Source organism: Manis pentadactyla, chromosome 1, assembly GCF_030020395.1.
Source record: "Manis pentadactyla isolate mManPen7 chromosome 1, mManPen7.hap1, whole genome shotgun sequence".
In the NCBI taxonomy this organism is placed as follows: Eukaryota; Metazoa; Chordata; class Mammalia; order Pholidota; family Manidae; genus Manis; species Manis pentadactyla.
Window position 1 is genome coordinate 91,079,473 of NC_080019.1, and position 22,200 is coordinate 91,101,672.

At 37.3% G+C, this 22,200-nt stretch overlaps 1 protein-coding gene across 1 annotated transcript in view; it reads left to right on the top strand.

The window, feature by feature from the left end:
* RSRC1 (arginine and serine rich coiled-coil 1) overlaps positions 1-22,200 on the top strand; it is a 470,761-nt gene that overhangs the window by 126,499 nt on the left and 322,062 nt on the right. Inside the window, exon 5 of the mRNA XM_057488446.1 lies at positions 11,386-11,559. Coding sequence (XP_057344429.1) covers positions 11,386-11,559 — 174 coding nt within the window. The remainder of the gene's footprint in view (positions 1-11,385; positions 11,560-22,200) is intronic.

Genomic DNA, 22,200 nt, shown 5'->3' on the forward strand with positions numbered 1-22,200 from the left:
TGGAGCATATTTTCATGGCCTGTTGGCCATCTGAATTTATTCTTTGGAGAAGTGTCTGTTCATATCCTCTGTCCATTTTTTAATAGGGTTATTTGCTTTTTGGGTGTTGAGGTGTGTGAATTCTTTATGTATTTTGTATGTTAACCCTTTGTCAGATACGTCATTTACAAATATATTCTCCCATACTGTAGAATGCCTTTTTGTTCTGTTGATGGTGTCCTTTGCTGTACAGAAGCTTTTTAGCATGATGTAATCCCTTTTGTTCATTTTTGATGTTGTGTCCCTTGCCCAAGGAGATGTGTTTAAGAAAAAGTTGCTCATGTTTATATCTAAGAGATTTTTGTCTGTGTTTTCTTCTGAGAGTTTTATAGTTTCATGACTTACATTCAGGTCTTTGATCCATTTTGAGTTCACTTTTCTGTATGGGGTTAAACAATAATCCAGATTCATTCTCTTGTATGTAGCTGTCCAGTTTAGCGAACACCAGTTGTTGAAGAGGCTGTCATTTCCCCACTATAAATCCGTGGCTCCTTTATCATAAACTAATTTACCATATATGGTTGGGTTTATATCTGGGCTCTTCTAGTCTGTTCCATTGGTCTGTGGTCTGTTCTTGTGCCAGTACCAAATTGTCTTGATTACTTTGGCTTTGTAGTAGAGGTTGAAGTCAGGGACCTTAATCCCCCCTGCCTTATTCTTCCTTCTCAGGATTGCTTTGGCTACTTGGGGTCTTTTGTGGTTCCATATGAATTTTAGAACTGTTTTCTCTAGTTTGTTGAAGAATGCTGTTGGTATTTTGATAGGGATTGCATTGAATCTGTAGATTGCTTTAGGCAGGATGGCCATTTTGACAATATTAATTCTTCCTATCCATGAGCATGGGATGTGTTTCCATTTATGGTATCTTCTTTAATTTCTCTCATAAGTGTCTTGTAGTTTTTACAGTATAGGTCTTTCACTTCCTTGGTTAGGTTTATTCCTAGGTATTTTATTCTTTTTGATGCTAGTGTGAATGGAATTGCTAGTGTGAATGGACCTCCAGAACAGTGTTGAATAAAAGTGAGGAGAGTGGGCATCCTTGTATATTTTCCGATCTTAAGGGAAAAGTTTCAGCTTCTCACTCTTAAGTATAATGTTGGCTGTGGGTTTGTCATATATGGCCTTTATTATGTTGAGATACTTGTCCTCTATACCCATTTTGTTGAGAGTTTTTATCATGAATGGATGTTGAATTTTGTCGAATGCTTTTTCAGCATCTATGGAGGTGATCATGTGGTTTTTGTCTTTGTCCTTTTTTGTTGATGTGGTGGATGATGTTGATGGATTTTCGAATGTTGTACCATCCTTGCATCCCTAGAATAAATCCTACTTGATAATGATGCATGATCTTTTCAGTGTATTTTTGAATTCCATTTGCTAATATTTTGTTGAGTATTTTTGCATCTATGTTCATCAGTGATATAGGTCTGTAAGTTTCTTTTTTTGCGGTGTCTTTGCCTGGTTTTGATATTAGAGTGATGCTGGCCTTGTAGAATGAGTTTGGGAATATTCCCTCCTCTTCTACTTTTTGGAAAACTTTAAGAAGGATGAGTATTAGATCTTCACTAAATGTTTGATAAAATTCATCAGTGAAACCACCTTGTCCAGGAGTTTTCTTCTTACATAGTTTTTTGCCTAATAGTTCAATTTCCTTGCTGGTATTGGTTTATTCAGATTTTCTGTTTTTTCCTGGGTCAGCCGTGGAAGGTTGTATTTTTCTAGGAAGTTGTCCCTTTCTTCTAGATTATCCAGTTTGTTAGCATATGATTTTTCATAGTATTCTCTAAGAATTCTTTGGATGTCTGTGGTGTGTGTAGTGATTTTTCCTTTCTCATTTCTGATTCTGCTTATGTGTGTAGACTCTTTTTTTCTTAATAAGTCTCCCCAGGGGTTTATCTACTTTGCTTATTTTCTCAAAGAGCCACCTCCTGCTTTCATTGATTCTTTCTTTTGTCTTATTCTTCTCATATTTATTTATTTCTACCCTAATATTTGTTATGTCCTTCCTTCTACTGACTTTGGTCCTGATTTGTTCTTCTTTTTCCAGTTTTGTTATTTGGGAGTTTAGACTGTTCATTTGGGATTGTTCTTCTTTCCTGAGATAAGCCTTTATTGCAAAATACTTCCCTATTAACATGGCCTTTGCTGTGTCCCATAGATTTTTAAAATTCATTTTGTTATCATTAATCTACAATTACATGAAGAACATGGTTACTAGACTCCTCCCTTCACCCAGTCCCCCTGCCACAAACCCCATTACAGTCACTGTCCGTCAGCGTAGTAAGATGCTATAGACTCACTACTTGTCTTCTCTGTGTTGCACATCCATCCCTATGACCCCTGCATATTATACATGCTAATCGTAAGGCCCCCTTCCTTTTTCCCTGCCCGTATCCCTCCCTTCCGACCCCTCCTGCCTAGTCCCTTTCCCTTTGGTAACCGTTAGTCTATTTTTGTGTTCTGTGGTTCTGCTGCTGTTTTGTTCCTTCAGTTTTTCTTTGTTCTTATACTCCACATATGAGGGAAATCATTTGGTACTTGTCTTTCTCCGCCTGGCTTATTTCACTGAGCATAATACCCTCTAGCTCCATCCATGTTGTTGCAAATGGTAGGATTTGTTTTCTTCTTATAGCTGAATAATATTCCATTGTGTATATGTACCACATCTTCTTTATCCATTCATCTACTGATGGACACTTAGGTTGCTTCCATTTCTTGGCTATTGTAAATAGTGCTGCGATAAACATAGGGGTGCATCTGTCTTTTTCAAACTGGGCGGCTGCATTCTTAGGGTAAATTCCTAGAAGTGGAATTCCTGGGTCAAATGGTATGCCTATTTTGAGATTTTTGAGGAACCTCCATACTGCTTTCCACAATCGTTAAAATAATTTGCATTCCCACCAGCAGTGTAGGAGGCTTCCCCCTTCTCCGCAACCTCCCCAACATTTGTTGTTATTTGTCTTTTGGATGGTGGAAATCCTTACTGGTATGAGGTGATATCTCATTGTGGTTTTAGTTTGCATTTCTCTGATGACAAGCGATGTGGAGCATCTTTTCATGTGTCTGTTGGCCATCTGAATTTCTTCTATGGAGAACTGTCTGTTCAGCTCCTCTGCCCATTTTTTAATTGGATTATTTGCTTTTTGTTTGTTGAGGTGCATGAGCTCTTTATATATTTTGCATGTCAACCCTTTATTGGATCTGACATTTATGAATATATTCTCCCATACTGTGGGGCACCTTTTTTGTTCTACTGATGGTGTCCTTTGCTGCACAGAAGCTTTTCAGCTTGATATAGTCCCACTTGTTCATTTTTGCTTTTGTTTCCCTTGCCTGGGGGGATGTGTTCATGAAGAAATTGCTCATGTTTATGTCCAAGAGATTTTTGCCTATGTTTTTTTCTAGGAGTTTTATGTTTTCATGACTTACATTCAGTTCTTTATCCATTTCAAATTTACTTTTGTGTGTGGGGTTAGACAGTGATCCAGTTTCATTCTCTTACATGTAGCTGTCCAGTTTTGCCAGCACCATCTGTTGAAGAGACCGTCATTTCCCCATTGTATGTCCATAGCTCCTTCATCATATATTAACTGACCACATATGTTTGGGTTAATATCGGGGGTCTCTATTCTGTTCCACTGGTCTGTGGCTCTGTTCTTGTGCCAGTACCAAACTGTATTGATTACTGTGGCTTTGTAGTAGAGCTTGAAGTTGGGGAGTGAGATCCCCCCCCCCACTTTATTCTTCCTTCTCAGGAATGCTTTGGCTATTTGGGGTCTTTGGTGTTTCCATATCAATTTTTGAACTATTTGTTCTAGAAGAATATTGTTGGTAATTTGATAGGGATTGCATTGAATCTGTATATTGCTTTGGGCAGGATGGCCATTTTGATGATATTAATTCTTCCTAGCCAAGAGCATGGGATGAGTTTCCATTTGTTAGTGTCCTCTTAAATTTCTCTTTAGAGTGTCTTGTCGTTTTCAGGGTATAGGTCTTTCACTTCCTTGGTAAGGTTTATTCCTAAGTATTTTATTCTTTTTGATGCAACTGTGAATGGAATTGTTTTCCTGATTTCTCTTTCTATTAGTTCATTGTTAGTATATAGGAAAGCCACAGATTTCTGTGTGTTAATTTTGTATCCTGCAACTTTGCTGTATTCTGATATCAGTTCTAGTAGTTTTGCTGTGGTGTCTTCAGGGTTTTTTATGTACAATATCATGTCATCGGCAAATAGTGAGAGTTTAACTTCTTCACCAATTTGGATTCCTTTTATTTCATTGTTTTGTCTAATTGCTGTGTGTAGGACCTCCAGTACTATGTTGAATAACAGTGGGGAGAGTGGGCATCCCTGTCTTGTTCCCGATCTCAGAGGAAAAGCTTTCAGCTTCTCGCTGTTCAGTATGATGTTGGCTGTGGGTTTATCATATATGGCCTTTATTATGTTGTGGTACCTGCCCTCTATACCCATTATGTTGAGAGTTTTTATCATGAATGAATATTGAATTTTTTCAAATGCTTTTTCAGCATCTGTGGAGATGATCATGTGGTTTTTGTCTTTCTTTTTGTTGATGTGGTGAATGATGTTGATGGATTTTCGGATGTTGTACCATCCTTGCTTCCCTGGGATGAATCCCTCTTGGTCATGGTATATGATCCTTTTGATGTATTTTTGAATTCAGTTTGCTAATATTTTGTTGATTATTTTTGCATCTACATTCATCAGGGATATTGGTCTGTAATTTTCTTTTTTGGTGGGGTCTTTCCCTGGTTTTGGTATTAGGGTGATGTTGGCTTCATAGAATGAGTTTGGGAGTATTCCCTCCTATTTTTTGGAAAACTTTAAGGAGAATGGATATTATATCTTCTCTGTATGTCTAATAAAATTCTGAACTAAATCCATCTGGTCAGGGGTTTTGGTCTTTTGTAGTTTTTTGATTACCGCTTCTATTTCGTTGCTGGTATTTGGTTTGTTTAGATTTTGTGTTTCTTCCTTGGTCAGTCTTGGAAGGTTGTATTTTTCTCAGAAGTCCATTTCTTCTAGATTTTCCAGTTTCTTAGCATATAGGTTTTCATTGTAGTCTCTAATAATTCTTTGTATTTCTGTTGGGTCCGTCGTGATGTTTCCTTTCCATTTCTGTTTCTGATGATGTGTTTTGATTCCCTTTTTCTCTTAATAAGTCTGGCTAGAGGCTTAACTATTTTATTTTCTCAAGGAACCAACTCTTGGTTTCATTGATTTTTCTATTGTTTTATTCTTCTCAATTTTATTTATTTCTTCTCTGATCTGTATTATGTCCCTCCTTCTGCTGACTTTAGGCCTCATTTGTTCTTCTTTCTACAATTTTGATAATTGTGACATTAGACCATTCATTTGGGAGTCTTCTTCCTTCTTTAAATATGCCTGGATTGCTATATACTTTTCTCTTAGGACTGCTTTTGCTGCGTCCCACAGAAGTTGGGGCTTTGTGTTGTTGTTGTCATTTATTTCCATATATTGCTGGATCTCCATTTTAATTTGGTCATTGATCCATTGATAATTTGTGAGCATGTTGTTAAGCCTCCATGTGTTTGTGAGCCTTTTTGCTTTCTTTGTACAATTTATTTCTAGTATTATACCTTTGTGGTCTGGAAAGTTGTTTGGTAGGATTTCAGTTTTTTTGAATTTACTGAGGCTCTATTGTGGCCTAGTATCTGGTCTATTCTGGAAAATGTTCCATGTGCAGTTGAGAAGAATGTGTATCCTGTTGCTTTTGGATGTAGAGTTCTAAGGATGTCTATTAGGTCCATCTGTACTAGTGTGTTGTTCAGTGCCTCTGTGTCCTTACTTATTTTCTGTCTGGTGGATCTGTCCTTTGGAGTGAATGGTGTGTTGAATTCTCCTAAAACGAATGCATTGCATTCTATTTCCTCCTTTAGTTGTGTTAGTATTTGTTTCACATATGCTGGTGCTCCTGTGTTGGGTGCATATATATTTAGAATGGTTATATCCTCTTGTTGGACTGAGCCCTTTATCATTATGTAATGTCCTTCTCTATCTCTTGTTAACTTTTTTTTTTTTGAAGTCTGTTTTGTCTGATACTAGTACTGTAACACCTGCTTTTTTTCTCCTTGTTGTTTGCATGGAATATCTTTTTCCATCCCTTATCTTTTAGTCTGTGCGTGTCTTTGGGTTTGAGGTGAATCTCTTGTAAGCAGCAATAGATGGGTCTTTCTTTTTTATCCATTCTATTACTCTGTGTCTTTTGATTGCTGCATTCTGTCCATTTACATTTAGGGTGATTATTGAAAGATATGTACTTATTGCCATTGCAGGCTTTAGATTCGTGATTACCAAAGGTTCAAGATTTGCTTCCTTAGTATCTTACTGCCTAACTTCACTTGCTTATTCAGCTATTATAAACACTGTCTGGTTATTCTTTATTTCTCTCCCTTCTTATTCCTCCTCCTCCATTCTTTATATGTTGGGTGTTTTATTCTGTGCTCTTTTGTGTTTCCTTTCACTGCTTTTGTGGGTAGTTGATTTTATTTTTTGCCTTTAGTTAGTATTTGGTTGGTCTGCTTTCTTTGCTGTGATTTTATTTTCTCTGGTGACATCTGTTTAGCCTTAGGAGTGCTCCCATCTAGAGCAGTCCCTCTAAAATACCCTATCTAGGTGTTTTGTGGGAGGCAAATTCCCTCAACTTTTGCTTGTCTGGGAATTGTTTAATCCCTCCTTCATATTTAAATGATAATCGTGCTGGATACAGTATCCTTGGTTCAAGGCCCTTCTGTTTCATTGCATTAAATATATCATGCCATTCTCTTCTGGCCTATAAGGTTTCTGTTGAGAAGTCTGATGATAGCCTGATGGGTTTTCCTTTGTAGGTGACCTTTTTCCCCCTCTCCAGCTGCCTTTAAAACTCTGTCCTTGTTCTTGATCTTTTCCATTTTAATTATTATGTGTCTTGGTGTTGTTCTCCTTGGGTCCCTTCTGTTCAGAGTTCTATATACTTCTGTGGTCTGAACAGTCATTTCCTCCCCCAGTTTGGGGAATTTTTCAGCAATTATTTCTTCAAATACACTTTCTGTCCCTTTTTTTCTCTCTTCTTCTGGTACCCCTATAATGTGAATATTGTTCCGTTTGGATTCGTCACACATTTCTCTTAATATTGATTCATTCCTGGAGATTCTTTAATGTCTCTCTGCGTCAGTGTCTTTGCATTTCTGTTCTCTGGGTTTTATTCCGTCAATGGCCTCTTGCATCTTATCCATTCTGCTTATAAATCCTTCCAGACATTGTTTCTTTTCTGTAATCTCCTTCTGGACATCATCCCTTAGCTCTTGCATATTTCTCTGCAGCTCCATGAGCATGGTTATGACCTTTGTTTTGAATTCTTTTTCAGGGAGATTGGTTAGGTCTATCTTCCCAGATTCCTTCTCAGAGGAGACTGTCTGAGTTAATCTGGTCTGTATCAAATTCTTCTGCCTTTTCATGGCGATAGAGGTATTTGTGGAGAGCTGGCGCTATGTCGGCTGGGAGAACGTCCCTTCTTACTAGTTGTGGCCTTCTTTTCCTGGGAGAACAGCGACCCCTAGCGGCTTGTGTTGGGCAGCTGCGTGCTGTCAGGGTTTCTAATTCTGTCCCGGCCACTGTGAAAGAAGCTCTGCCCTGCTGCCTCAGGCTATTTCTCCCATATGGTGGAGCGGCATCAGAGGGGAAATGGGCAGGAGGCTGTTTATCTCTGTGAGGGGCCTCTGAGCTGCACTGCAGCCTAGGGGGTTGGGGTGCCCAGAGTTCCCTGGGATTCCCAGCTGCTGAGGCTGATTGTCCCAGAATGCTTCCGTCCAGCCGTGGGGTTCCTGTCACTTTAAGAGTTTCAAAAAGCACTCGCTTTTCTTTGTCCCTGGGGCACCAGCCGCGGGGACCCATTCACAGGTCTTACTGTCCTGTTTCCCTTGTATCCAGCACCCCAAGCACTGTGTGTCTGCGTTCCTAGTGCGTATGGCTAGGGCTGGGTGTTTAGCAGTCCTGGGCTCCCTCTCCCTCCCTGCTCCATCTCCTCTCCTCCTGCCAGGAACTGGTGTGAGGGCCACTCGGGTCCCGCTGGGTCACAGCTTGTATCTTACCCCCTTTGCGGGGCGCTGGGTTCTCACTGGTGTGGATGTAGCCTGGCTGTTGTCCTGTATCTTCTGGTCTTTCTTTTAAGGATAGTTGTATTTCTTGAATTTTCATAAATATATATGGTTTTGGAAGGAGATTTCTGCTGCTCTACTCATGCCGCCATCTTGGCTCCACCTCCCCGGGTGCATAGATATTTATAATAGTTATATCCTCTTGTTGGACTGACCCCTTTATCATTATGCAATGTCCTTCTTTGTCTCTTGTGACTTTCTTTGTTTTGAAGACTATTTTGTTTGATACAAGTACTGCAACTCCTGCTTTTTTCTCCCTATTAGTTGCATGAAATATCTTTTTACATCCCTTTACTTTCAGTATGTGTATGTCTTTGGGTTTGAAGTGAGTCTCTTGTAGGCAGCATATAGATGGGTCTTGTGTTTTTATCCATTCATTGACTCTAAGTTTTTTGATTGGTGCATTCAGACCATTTACATTTAGGGTGATTATCAATATGTATGTACTTGTTTTCATTGCAGGCTTTAGATTCGTGGTTACCAGAGGTTCAAAGGTAATTCCCTTATTTTCTAACAGTCTAATTTAACTTGCTATGCTATTAACAACACAACCTAAATGTTCCTTTTTTTCCCCTTACTTTTTCTTAGTCCTGCATTCTTTATATAATAGATATCATATTCTGTATTCTTTGTTCCTTGATTGACTTTCAGGGTAGTTGAGTTGATGTTGCATCTGCTTAGTAATTAATTGTTTTACTTTGCTGTGGTTTTATTTCCCCTGTTGACAGCTATTTAGCCTTAAGAATACTTCCTTCTATAGCAGTCCATCCAAAATGCTCTGTAGGTTTGTGGGGCATAAATTCTCTCAGCTTTTGCTTATCTGAAAATTGTTTACTCCCTCCTTCAAATTTCATTGATATCTTTGCCAGGTAGAGTATTCTTGGTTTGACAGCCTTCTGTTTCATTGCATTAAATATATCATGCCACTCCCTTCTGGTCTGTTTGGTTTCTGTTGAGGAGTCTGATGATAACCTGATGGGTTTTCCTTTGTATGTGACCTTTTTTCTCTCTCTAGCTGCTTTTAAAAGTGTGTCCTTATCCTTGATCTTTGCCATTTAATTATTATATGTCTTGGTGTTGTCTTCCTTGGGTCACTTGTGTTGGGAAATCTGTGCATCTCCATGGCCTGAAAGACTATCTACTTCCCCAGATGGGGGAAGTTTTCAGCAATTAACCTCCTCAAAGACACTCTCCATAAACCCTTTTGCTCTCTCCTCTTCTCCTGGTATGCCTATAATGTGAATATTGTTCTGTTTGGATTGGTCACACAGTTCTCTCAGTAGTCTTTCATTCTTAGAGATCCTTTTTTCTCTCTGTTCCTCAGCTTCTTTGTATTCTTATTCTCTATTTTCTGATCCATTTACCATCTCTTGTCCTACATCTAATGTGATTTTAAGTCCCTTCATTGTATATTTCATTTCAGATATTGAATTTCTCAATGATTGAATCTCCATCCTAAATTTGTCCCTGAGTTCTTGAATATTTTTCTGTACCTCCAGGAGCATGTTTATGATTTTTATTTTGAACTGTCTGTCAGGAAGATTGGTGAGTTCATTTTCATTTGGTCCTTTTAATGGTGTTTGTGAGATTTTTGTTTGAACCAGGTTCCTTTGACGTTTCATATTTGTATGTGTCACCCTCTAGTGCCCAAAAGCTCTAGTCTCTGGAGCTGCTTAGCTCCTGGAGTGATGTCAGGGTTCGCAGGCTAGTGGCACTGTTGCCTGGGGGGAGGAAAGAGCTGTTTCCTGCTTTCCAGCTGCAGTGCCTATTTCCACTGTCACAACCATTCAGCCAGCACACAGGTGTAAGCCTCTGTGCTTTTTGTCTTCAGCTGCCTTAGGCGGGGCCTCCCTCTGGCTGGCCTGACGTCAGGGCAGGGACTGTCAGTTTTCAGGCTGGTTCCGGCAAGTCAGGAGGAAGGCTCGGCAAGATGCATATAACAGTGGGAGGCCTCGGAGCTGAGTTGTCAGTGTAGTGGATGTAGAGCCTAAAGCTCCTGAAAGTTCCCAACCTGCTGGGCAGAGTACGCCCAGAAAACCTTGTCTACCTATCACTTCTCCTCTGCAGCAAGCTCCATGCAAACCCTGCCCATTTAGCAGCCCTCTTGCTGCTTGGAAGCATCTCAGACCCCCTGCCTTTCCTTTGTCACAGAGCAGCTGGGTGTGGATCCCCGTCCTCCACAAACGGCTGGAATCTCAGTCTCTCCAAGTATTCTGCCTGTCTTAGGTTTCTAAGCCCAGAGCACCATGCAGTGTAGGTTTGTGCCCCCATAGCAGGTCTCCAGGGCTGGGTGTTCAGCAGGCCTAGGCTTCCACCCCCTCCCCACTCCATTTCTCTTCCTCCCTTTGGTGAGCTGGGGTCGGGGAAGGGCTTGGGTCCCGCCGGTTCAAGGCTTTGGTACATTACCCTGTTTTGTGAGGTCTGCTCTGTTCTCCAGGTGTATGCAGTCTGGTACAGCCTTTTTTCCTCTTACTCTTTTAGGATTAGTTATATTAACTATATTTTTGTAAAATACGTGGTTTTGGGAGTTATCTGTCTCATCTCTTACACCGCCATCTTGAATATTGGTTCCAGAACGGTTGTTTTCTATAGTTTTCTGTGGGTTCATCAGCCTGGTAGTGGCTTTCTTGTCAATATTGTAAGGCCGGGTTAGGAATATTTACTTTTTAAAAGCATACACTATATCCTACCTAATATTATCATCAATTTATTACATAGAGTAGTTGGATTAAAATAGATTAATGGAATAGTTTTATTGTAATAAGTAGAAATAAGAAATAACAAGCAGAGATTTTAGGGCTAGGGAAGACGCTATCCTTAGAAACTGGATTGGATACATTCAGGTTTGTTGTATTACCTGAGGAGACCTTGGATAATCAAGACTTGATTTGAACCTTTAAGACTACCACTTGCAAACACTTTTTGACTGAACCTTGATTTCCTGTAAAGTCAACAGCATATGTTTCCCTCATATTATCATTTTAACTGAGAGTACTTATTCATAAATAATCACATTTAGTTGCTTGCTTTGCGCTGTTATTACTCAATCCATAACTAAAACTAAATCCTTTACTTTCAAATAATTTTACAGTATATTTTCATTTCATAATACAAAATATACACTTAGTGTATTTGTGTTTTGTATGCATATTTAACAAAATCTACTTGCTGTAGGTCCAGGTCAAGACCTCGTCCACGTTCCCATAGTCGAAGCAGTGAAAGGTCCAGTCACAGAAGAACCCGTAGTCGTTCTCGGGATAGGGAACGACGTAAAGGCAGAGATAAAGAGAAAAGAGACAAGGAAAAGGATAAAGTCAAGGACAAGGAATCACACAACTTCAAACGTGGGTAAGTTGAATCAGATCTTAAATAGTAATATCTCTGATTTCATGGCAATAATCAAATTAAATTTCCACTCTCTGAAGTTTTTCTTAGATGGAAAAAGAGAAGTATACAATAAAGAAAGAAGAAAGAAGAGATCAAAATAGTTATCTCAGTTTTTTACCATTTTCCCTTTCTATTCCTGTTTTTATTAATGCTTATATAACAAATCTTACAAACAGAAAATAACACAATCAAAGCTTAGTGTGTCAGTAAAGGAGAATTTACATAATTCTTTGGGAAAGTTGTACATTCAGTTTCCTTTATCATGAATTTGAACTTAAAATTTGAAGACTTGATAATGATTAAAGATGTCTTAAATTATTGTAAGGCTGTTAGGGGAAAAGGAAAAAAATGAAACAAAGGGAGAGAACCGTGTGATTTCTTGTTGGTTGAGCCTCCTTTAATATAGAATGGGACTTGGTCAATATGAAGGTATATATGTGTGTGCTAGAGTGAGTATATGTGTGTATGAGATCCAGAATTTATTTTTCTGTAATTATTAAAATAATTTTTCTAGCTCTTTCCATTTGGAAGTGGAAGTCTGCTTACAGCTGTTTATTAAATTAGAAGATATCAAAATGAAACAAAATCTTCATTAGTAGCTTAAATTATAGTTTATTGTTTGTTGTATTCAAAATTAACATTGGGAAATAGAACATCTTGGAATTTTTTCTCTTGTCAGTGTTTCAGCACCCTATGTGTGTTTACTTTAAAGCTTCATTACCAAAATGTTTGTCTTTAATGTATAAGTTTTTAGTGTTAAATTTAAAAGTTTATTAGGATCTTGGATATGGTTCCTTGAGATCTTGATTCTATAAAGAATTAAGTTTCTTAAAGGATATGGAACTTTTTTCTCAACCTTTTCACAGTTGTCTGTGCGTTTATTTTTTGTTTCCAGATTTACAGTGATATTATTTAAACTTGCCTAGATTGTTGGCTTTTAAGTATTCTTTGAAGGATAAATATGTGGTGATTTGGGAAGAGGATAACATTATTATGTGGCTCTCTTCTTCCTAATTACTGCACAGCCATTAATGCACATTGAGCCGTTATGGCCCTGCTGATTCTGAGTTCTGTCCTCTAGTTTTAAGAATTGTTGGATGTTATAGGAGAGAAGAATCTTATAGAAGAGGGTTGAATATCTGGCTGTAAGGATAGCGAGGCTGAATTAGCCACAGTTGGTAGAATGAAATGAGGATCAGAGAGAGTATGGGGGAAATCTCTTGCTATAGGGAGAAAGTCAGGAGGATGATAAATTTGAAGAGAGGATATAGAGTAGGTTTCTGAGATTGGAAAATATGGATTAAGAGGGTGAATACATTATGTCAATTAAGGAACTGCCTTGTTCCTTGTTCTTTTTTCTTATTCTTCTTTTGGTTTACACTTTCGATATTATTTGATTATGAGAAGTGTGACTATGATTTTTGCTAGTCATTACATTCTTTTCTTTCCACCTCACCAAACTTTACTTTTTTAGAATAATAGTTACATAGCTGTATAAAATTAACAATTACATAAATCATTACTTGGGATATTTAAGGCAAGAAAAATGAGTTCATTAACAAAAAAGAGAGGCTGGTGGTTTCAGGAAAGAGTCTCATATGGCGAAATTAATCTTGAAGGTCTGGCCACCTTTACATATTAGACTCTGCCATCACTGAGTTGGTTGTGTTCAAGGGACTGATTCCTGGATGAATCACAAGATAATAATATAATTGTCATTATTTCTTAAATTTCAACAAAAGCAACGAAGAAGGCCAAAACAAGAGTTGTCAGCTAAAGGATCCTGGGAACTGATGGCAAAAAGCCATGAGTAGCCAGATGCAGTCATCCCCATGGTTTTAGTGGATCATAGTACTTCTAATTCAAGGGTGTTACTGTGTCAAGGTGTCCTCTTTCCTGGTTAATACTGAGGACAAACAAGTTCTTACCTTTCAGCATGATCTAAAATCAGGATTTTTGGGGGCCAGTGTATACATTTACAATGGTAGTGTTTATATATGTGCATATGCACCCTACTTTGCTTCAGAAATAATTTATCTTTCTTTTTTAATGCTTGCATGCTGATTTCCTAAACCTAATTTTTAAGCCATTCAGGGCAGAGAATGTGTCTTGTGCTCTTTTGTATCACTCAGAGTACCTAATGTACATGTTAGTTGTTAATAAATATTTGTTGGTTATTGATCAGATATGTTCATTCATTCATTCATTTGTTCACTTGTTCAGCCAATGATATTTAAATACCTTCTATTTGTCAAGTATTATGTTAGGTAAGAAGTACATAATGATAGGTCAGTCCTACTTGGAGATTTAATGCAAGTGGCAAAATAAACATGTATATATATGTAAGATATATAAGTAATTACAGTGAAATCACATGAGTGTTTCAATAGGAAGCTATGGAAACATTGTGAGTTAGGATGCTTTTGGCCATTAGTAACAATACCTAAGTAGTAGCTTAAACCAGGGGCAGCAAAACTTTCTTGTAAAGCAGTATATAATAAGTAATTTAGACTTCCTGGGCTATATGTCTCTGTTGTAACTACTGAACTCTGTCCTTTTAGCATGAAAGCAGCCATGAGTAATGCTAAATGAATGGCATGGCTGTATTCCAATAAGAATTTATTTACAAAAAAGGAGCAGCTGGCTAGATTTGGCACAAAGGTTGTAGGTATGTATAGTTCAACATCTAGCTGAACCATGAGTACATTTATTTCTAATATAACAAGCAGTTTGGAGGTAAGCAGACTTGGACTGTTTTTATCCTTTCAACATACCAGTCTCAGCATGTTGGCTTTCATCTTAGTCTTGACACATTCTAGTTGGAGGATACTTCCATGAAGGTAAAACTGGTTAATCTAGAGTAGTCAACATGTCAGCAAGGGCTCTCAGAAGAAAAAATGTTTATATATTGAAGGAAGGAAGAGACGGGAAAGAATGATGCATGCAGAATGAACTTCATGTTGAAGACTTGGAGGCAAGCAAATGGGATATGGCTTATTTGAGGAACTGATATCTAATGCTACTTGGTTTAGAGTAGAAGAGGAATAATGATGAAGGGTAATTATTGGAGTTATATTGTAAGTTATGTTAATGAGTTTGGAGTTACTACTAAAGGTAGTGAGAAGCCAGTGACTTTTTGAGTAATGATACGATCAAATCTGTATGATGTATATGAGCAAAATGCTTTACTTACAGTGGGCATAATAATAATAAGGATCTAACTTTTAAAATGTATTTTCTAAGTATCAGGAATTTTATGAAGCAGTTGACATACATTATCTTACTTAGTTTTCATAATAATCTCTTAAAATAGGTGTTTTTTAAATCTGATTTATACAGATGAAAGCTTGTGATCATAGAACTAGTAAATGGCAGAGTTAGGCTTCTAATTCAAGTTCACTGACCACAGCACCTTGACTTTTAACAGTATATTATCCTCACTTCTGTAGTAGTCTGTAATTATTGATGATGAGATATGGTGTTTGAGATCATGTGATACAGTATTTCCCAGACTAGAAAATAGCTAAAGAGAACTGAAAGAATTTTCTGTGCCGTACTTTTCTCTGCTTAGGCCAGAAATGTTCTATTAGTTAGAGACTTGAGTCCTTATTTTCTCCATTTCTCTTCATTCCTTCCTTCCTCATACCAGCATTTGATCTGTTTATTTAGAATTATATTTGATTATATTTAATAAAGCCACAAAACATTTCTAGGCATTAACTAAATTTATTTCTACAATGGTTTCATCAACTGTCTCTTTACAAATGGTTTAAAAAAAACACTTGCGGATGGCGTGAAAGGAAAAAAGGTTCACAAGCAGTCTCACTAGGACTTAGGTATTAGTTCATTGTGATTTGCAAACCAGTGACAAGTATTTTAGCTTATACTAAATAACCTAGATGTTTCCTCACAAAAGAGAAAATAACAACCCATGTACTTCCACTTCTTCATGCATAACAATCTTTGCTTTTATCAAACCACTTTGAAAATATCAATATTATATATATAGATAGAACATAAAACACATAAAGTACAAAGCCAGGAGAGTAAGTGCAATAACGGTAAAGGACTTTTATAACTGGTAAAAACAGGAGAGAAAAGAATGCTCAGGTAGGAATTAATGAGCCTAATAATGAGGAATAACTTTTAAAATCAGACTTTTGAGAAAAAAGATATGAAATTAGGTAATTCTGGAAAACCATTTTAAAATAGCAGCTAATTAAGTACAGTTCTTGAAATTCCTGTAATTTGAATGATTATAATTAGAATTTGTCTTATAATGTCATAAATTGATCTATTCACTTTATTAATCTGCTGAATAAGAGAGATGAAATATAAACTGGGTGTCAGAAGTTTATAGGGACTAAAAGGTACTTTTCCACACAGCACTATGTGACAGATTAATATAAGAAAGACACTGACTGAGCTTTATCTTAGATTTTAATGACTTTTAATGGTTTACTGGCTTCCATTTTAGTGTTTTATATTTTAGTTTCTAAGAATATTTTATCTTTTAGACATTTATACAGATTTTTCATGTTTTTGTTAGTTTTTCTCCCAAATTTTTAAAACTTGAGTATTTGTCATATCATTAGATTATTCTATTTATTTTATGGAGACATGCCTTTAATTAATTTTATAAATTTTATTAATGACAGTTATTAAGTAGAAATTGGACACAACTATTTTGTTGAACAAACTTTTGTTCAGAGTCAAAATTCAGAAATATGAAACTTAACATACATCTCATAATTACAATTTGGTCTGATGTGTGTATACTCCATCTGAGTCTTCTGTGGATTACTGGGCCTTCTTTAGCAATACTTTGATCAAGCTCCATCCTAAGAATAGTTAACTACTATAAAATATATTTTACAGACTTTTTTGAAAAATTATTTGTGAATAAATATGTCAATACCACCAGTGACCTTTTATTATTTATCTTCATTTATAATGCCATCCTTGAAAGTAGAATTTGGATGGATTTGATTTAAATCTATTTTCAAATATGATTTAAATCACACCCAGGAAAATTTAGTTTAAAACTAGTAAAATGCTTTCCTAATTTGAGTAACACTAGATGCATAAAGAACCTAAGTTAGTATTCCTAAGTGTATTCTCCTTTTGACATGCCATGTGAAAGGTTTTCATTTTTATTATTCCCTTTTGCTTTTCAGTAGATGGATGCTGTTCTCAACAGTGTACACATCATGGGTTTTGGAATATTTTGCTCAAACATTTGAGTTTATACTTTTATTCCTCTCTTCTCTTCCATACTTTCTGAAGTTTGTATGTTTAGATAGAGATAAGAATTTCCCCCTGGGCATATAAATCCATATCCCAACAACTGAAGCACTTCTTTATGGTGGGCAATGGCAGCAGAATATATTTAAATTTAAATTTAATAGAATTTGTTATACTGAAATGTGACTCTCACTAAATCGTCTTCTTTAAATTTTTCTGAAAAAAAAATATCGTTGCCATTAGCATAGCAGTGAAATTAGGCTTCAAGTATAGCCCATGGACTGTAGTTACCAATTTATAGTCTTTCTTTAAAAAGTTAACTTAGCAATGTAATTAGAAGTTATATTGCTTACAGCAGAACTATTTTGATTATGTCTTTATAGACTAAAAATATAGAAAGCATATCAATAGAGACAACATGACTTTTTGTTCATAGGAATTGCTACCATTGAACAATGTAGCATTCTGAATAGCACATATCTTTTTTTTTAAGTGCGCTAAGGTGTTTAGATTCTGGAAAAGTTAAATTGCAAAAATTACAGTTTTGCTCATTTTAAGTCATTCACAGTTTTTTTCCTTACAGGACAAGATACTCTCTGTGAGCTTTTTTTTTTTTTTTTTTTTAAATAATTATTTTTTATTGAAGGGTAGTTGACACACAGTATTACATTACATGAGTTTCAAGTGTACAACACAGTGGTAGAACATTTATATACATAATTCTAGGTTCCAGCTATCACCCTACCAGGCTGTTACAATATCTTGACTATATTCCTTATGCTATACATTACATCCCGGTTACTAATTTATTTTACCATTGGAAGTCTGTCCTTTTTTTTTTTTTTTTTTTTTTTTGGTGAGGGCATCTCTCATATTTATTGATCAAATGGTTGTTAACGACAATAAAATTCTGTATAGGGGAGTCAATGCTCAATGCACAATCATTAATCCACCCCAAGCCTAATGTTTGTCAGTCTCCAATCTTCTGAGGCATAACAAACAAGTTTTTACATGTAGAACAAATTCTTACATAATGAATAAGTTACATAGTGAACAGTACAAGGGCAGTCATCACAGAAACTTTCGGTTTTGCTCATGCATTATGAACTCTAAACAGTCAGTTCAAATATGAATACTCATTTGGTTTTTATACTTGATTTATATGTGGATACCACATTTCTCTCTTTATTATTATTATTTTTAATAAAATGCTGAAGTGGTAGGTAGATACAAGATAAAGGTAGAAAACATAGTTTAGTGTTGTAAGAGAGCACATGTAGATGATCAGGTGTGTGCCTGTAGACTATGTGTTAATCCAAGCTAGACCAGGGCAATAAAACATCCACGTATGCAGAACATTTCTCTCAGAACGGGGGGGTGAGGTTCTAAGCCTCACCTCTGTTGATCCCCAATTTCTCACCTGATGGCCCCCCTGCGACTGTGCCTGTCTTAGGTTGTTCCTCCCTTGAGGAATCTTACCCGTCTCTGGCTAACCAGTCATCTTCCGGGGCCATACAGGGAAATGTGAAGTTGGTAAGTGAGAGAGAAGCCTTATTGTTTGAAGAAGTTAGCTTTTTACTTCTTTGCATATTTATGCCCTGTGGCTTCTATGCCCAGCATTTGTCTTGAGGTATCTTTACCACTTGGAAGAATTATGATACTCGGTAAATTTGATATGAGGCACAAATTCTATTTAAGGGTTGTAATTAGGAAGGAAGAAGAAAAGCTATAGAAGTAGCAGGCAGAAGAAAACATGGGAAGATTGATTATTTCTTTGATATATCTTCTTGTAGAGTAACTTCAGCATGTACAGGTTTTAAGTTACTACTTAAATTGCACACACACATTAACATAATAGGAGTATAGTTACATAACCAAAGCATATCTGTAATTACCAGCCATCTGCAGTGAAACCAACAAACCAGTTAGGCACCTTAGGCATTTGTGGAAACTTATCTACGATATGGTGGATATTGTCCAACTGAACTTGAACAGTCCGAGAGAAATCAGACAAATTAAAACAACCCATTCCTGGGGACTGTTCACATGCCATATGTTCTTTTAACAGTAAATAGTTTGTAGTTGTAAGACTTTGGAGCGCTACAATTTGCACTTCTCCAAATTCTTGGTTGAGTTCCAACAGTATAGATCCAGTCCAATTTTGTTGTTTTACTGTATGCACAGGCCAGCTTAGATACCTCCTTCCTCATTCCCATGGCAAGTCCAGGAACTGGTGGGATGAGTGCATCTACAGCTGTAGCAGTGCGTGGATCTTTGTTGGGGTTTTTTGGTGATCATCTTCTGGCATGAGTCTTCCAGAGAGTGCAGATGTTGGAAGTTCTTTTTCCTATCGTATCTTAGTTCATTTTCGGGGTAGCCCAATTAGGCTTTGATCCTCTGTATAAACACAAACAGACCCTTTGCCTACACTTTTATATGCCCTTTATACCCTTGTGTACAACTCGTTGGAGGTTACCACACAGGAACTGCCTTTTTTTTTTTTTTTTTCTATCACTAATCTACACTTACATGACGAATATTATGTTTACTAGGCTCTCCCCTATAAATCCCTTTACAGTCACTGTCCATCAGCATAGCAAAATGTTGTAGAATCACTACTTGCCTTCTCTGTGTTGTACAGCCCTCCCTTTTCTCCTATCCCCTCATGCATGTTAATCTTAATACCCCCCTACTTCACCCCCCCTTATCCCTCCCTACCCACCCATCCTCCCCAGTCCCTTTCCCTTTGGTACCTGTTAGTCCATTCTTGAGTTCTGTGATTCTGCTGCTGTTTTGTTCCTTCAGTTTTTCCTTTGTTCTTATATTCCACAGATAAGTGAAATCATTTGGTATTTCTCTTTCTCCGCTTGGCTTGTTTCACTGAGCATAATACCCTCCAGCTCCATCCATGTTGCTGCAAATGATTGGATTTGCCCTTTTCTTATGGCTGAGTAGTATTCCATTGTGTATATGTACCACATCTTCTTTATCCATTCATCTATTGATGGACATTTAGGTTGCTTCCAATTCTTGGCTATTGTAAATAGTGCTGCAATAAACATAGGGGTGCATCTGTCTTTCTCAAACTTGATTGCTGCGTTCTTAGGGTAAATTCCTAGGAGTGGAATTCCTGGGTCAAATGGTAAGTCTGTTTTGAGCATTTTGATGTACCTCCATACGGCTTTCCACAATGGTTGAACTAACTTACATTCCCACCAGCAGTGTAGGAGGGTTCCCCTTTCTCCACAGCCTCGTCAACATTTGTTGTTGTTTGTCTTTTGGATGGCAGCCATCCTTACTGGTGTAAGGTGATACCTCATTGTAGTTTTAATTTGCATTTCTCTGATAATTAGCGATGTGGAGCATCTTTTCATGTGTCTGTTGGCCATCTGTATTTCTTTTTTGGAGAACTGTCTCTTCAGTTCCTCTGCCCATTTTTTAATTGGGTTATTTGTTTTTTGTTTGTTGAGGCGTGAGAGCTCCTTATATATTCTGGACGTCAAGCCTTTATCGGATGTGTCATTTTCAAATATATTCTCCCATACTGTAGGGATCCTTCTTGTTCTATTGATGGTGTCTTTTGCTGTACAGAAGCTTTTCAGCTTAATATAGTCCCACTTACTCATTTTTGCTGTTGTTTTCCTTGCCCGGGGAGATATGTTCAAGAAGAGGTCACTCATGTTTATGTCTAAGAGGTTTGTGCCTATGTTTTCTTCCAAGAGTTTAATGGTTTCATGGCTTACATTCAGGTCTTTGATCCATTTTGAGTTTACTTTTGTATATGGGGTTAGACGATGGTCCAGTTTCATTCTCCTACATGTAGCTGTCCAGTTTTGCCAGCACCACCTGTTGAAGAGACTGTCATTTCGCCATTGTATGTCCATGGCTCCTTTATCAAATATTAATTGACCATATATGTCTGGGTTAATGTCTGGATTCTCCAGTCTGTTCCATTGGTCTGTGCCTCTGCTCTTGTGCCAGTACCAAATTGTCTTGATTACTATGGCTTTATAGTAGAGCTTGAAGTTGGGGAGTGAGATCCCCCCTACTTTATTCTTCTTTCTCAGGATTGCTTTGGCTATTCGGGGTCTTTGGTGGTTCCATATGAATTTTTGAATTATTTGTTCCAGTTCATTGAAGAATGTTGCTGGTAGTTTCATAGGGATTGCATCAAATCTGTATATTGCTTTGGGCAGGATGGCCATTTTGACGATATTAATTCTTCCTAGCCATGAGCATGGGATGCGTTTCCATCTGTTAGTGTCCCCTTTAATTTCTCTTAAGAGTGAGTTGTAGTTTTCAGAGTATAAGTCTTTCACTTCTTTGGTTAGGTTTATTCCTAGGTATTTTATTTTTTTTGATGCAATTGTGAATGAAGTTGTTTTCCTGATTTCTCTTTCTGTTGGTTCATTGTTAGTGTATAGGAAAGCCACAGATTTCTGTGTGTTGATTTTGTATCCTGCAACTTTGCTGTATTCCAATATCAGTTCTAGTAGTTTTGGGGTGGAATCTTTAGGGTTTTTTATGTACAGTATCATGTCATCTGCAAATAGTGACAGTTTAACTTCTTTATTACCAGTCTGGATTCCTTGTATTTCTTTGTTTTGTCTGATTGCCGTGGCTAGGACCTCCAGTACTATGTTAAATAACAGTGGAGAGAGTGGGCATTCCTGTCTAGTTCCCGATCTCAGAGGAAATGCTTTCAGCTTCTCGCTGTTCAATATAATGTTGGCTGTGGGTTTATCATAGATGGCCTTTATTATGTTGAGGTACTTGCCCTCTATTCCCATTTTGCTGAGAGTTTTTTACATGAATGGATGTTGAACTTTGTCAAATGCTTTTTCAGCATCTATGGAGATGATCATGTGGTTTTTGTCTTTCTTTTTGTTGATGTGGTGGATGATGTTGATGGACTTTCGAATGTTGTACCATCCTTGCATCCCTGGGATGAATCCCACTTGGTCATGGTGTATGATCCTTTTGATGTATTTTTGAATTCGGTTTGCTAATGTTTTGTTGAGTATTTTTGCATCTACGTTCATCAGGGATATTGGTCTGTAGTTTTCTTTTTTGGTGGGGTCTTTGCCTGGTTTTGGTATTAGGGTGATGTTAGCTTCATAGAATGAGTTTGGGAGTATCCCCTCCTCCTCTATTTTTTGGAAAACTAAGGAGAATGGGTATTATGTCTTCCCTGTATGTCTGATAAAATTCCGAGGTAAATCCATCTGGCCCGGAGGTTTTTTTCTTTGGTAGTTTTTTGATTACCTCTTCAATTTCGTTGCTGGTAATTGGTCTGTTTAGATTTTCTGTTTCTTCCTGGGTCAATCTTGGAAGGTTATATTTTTCTAGGAAGTTGTC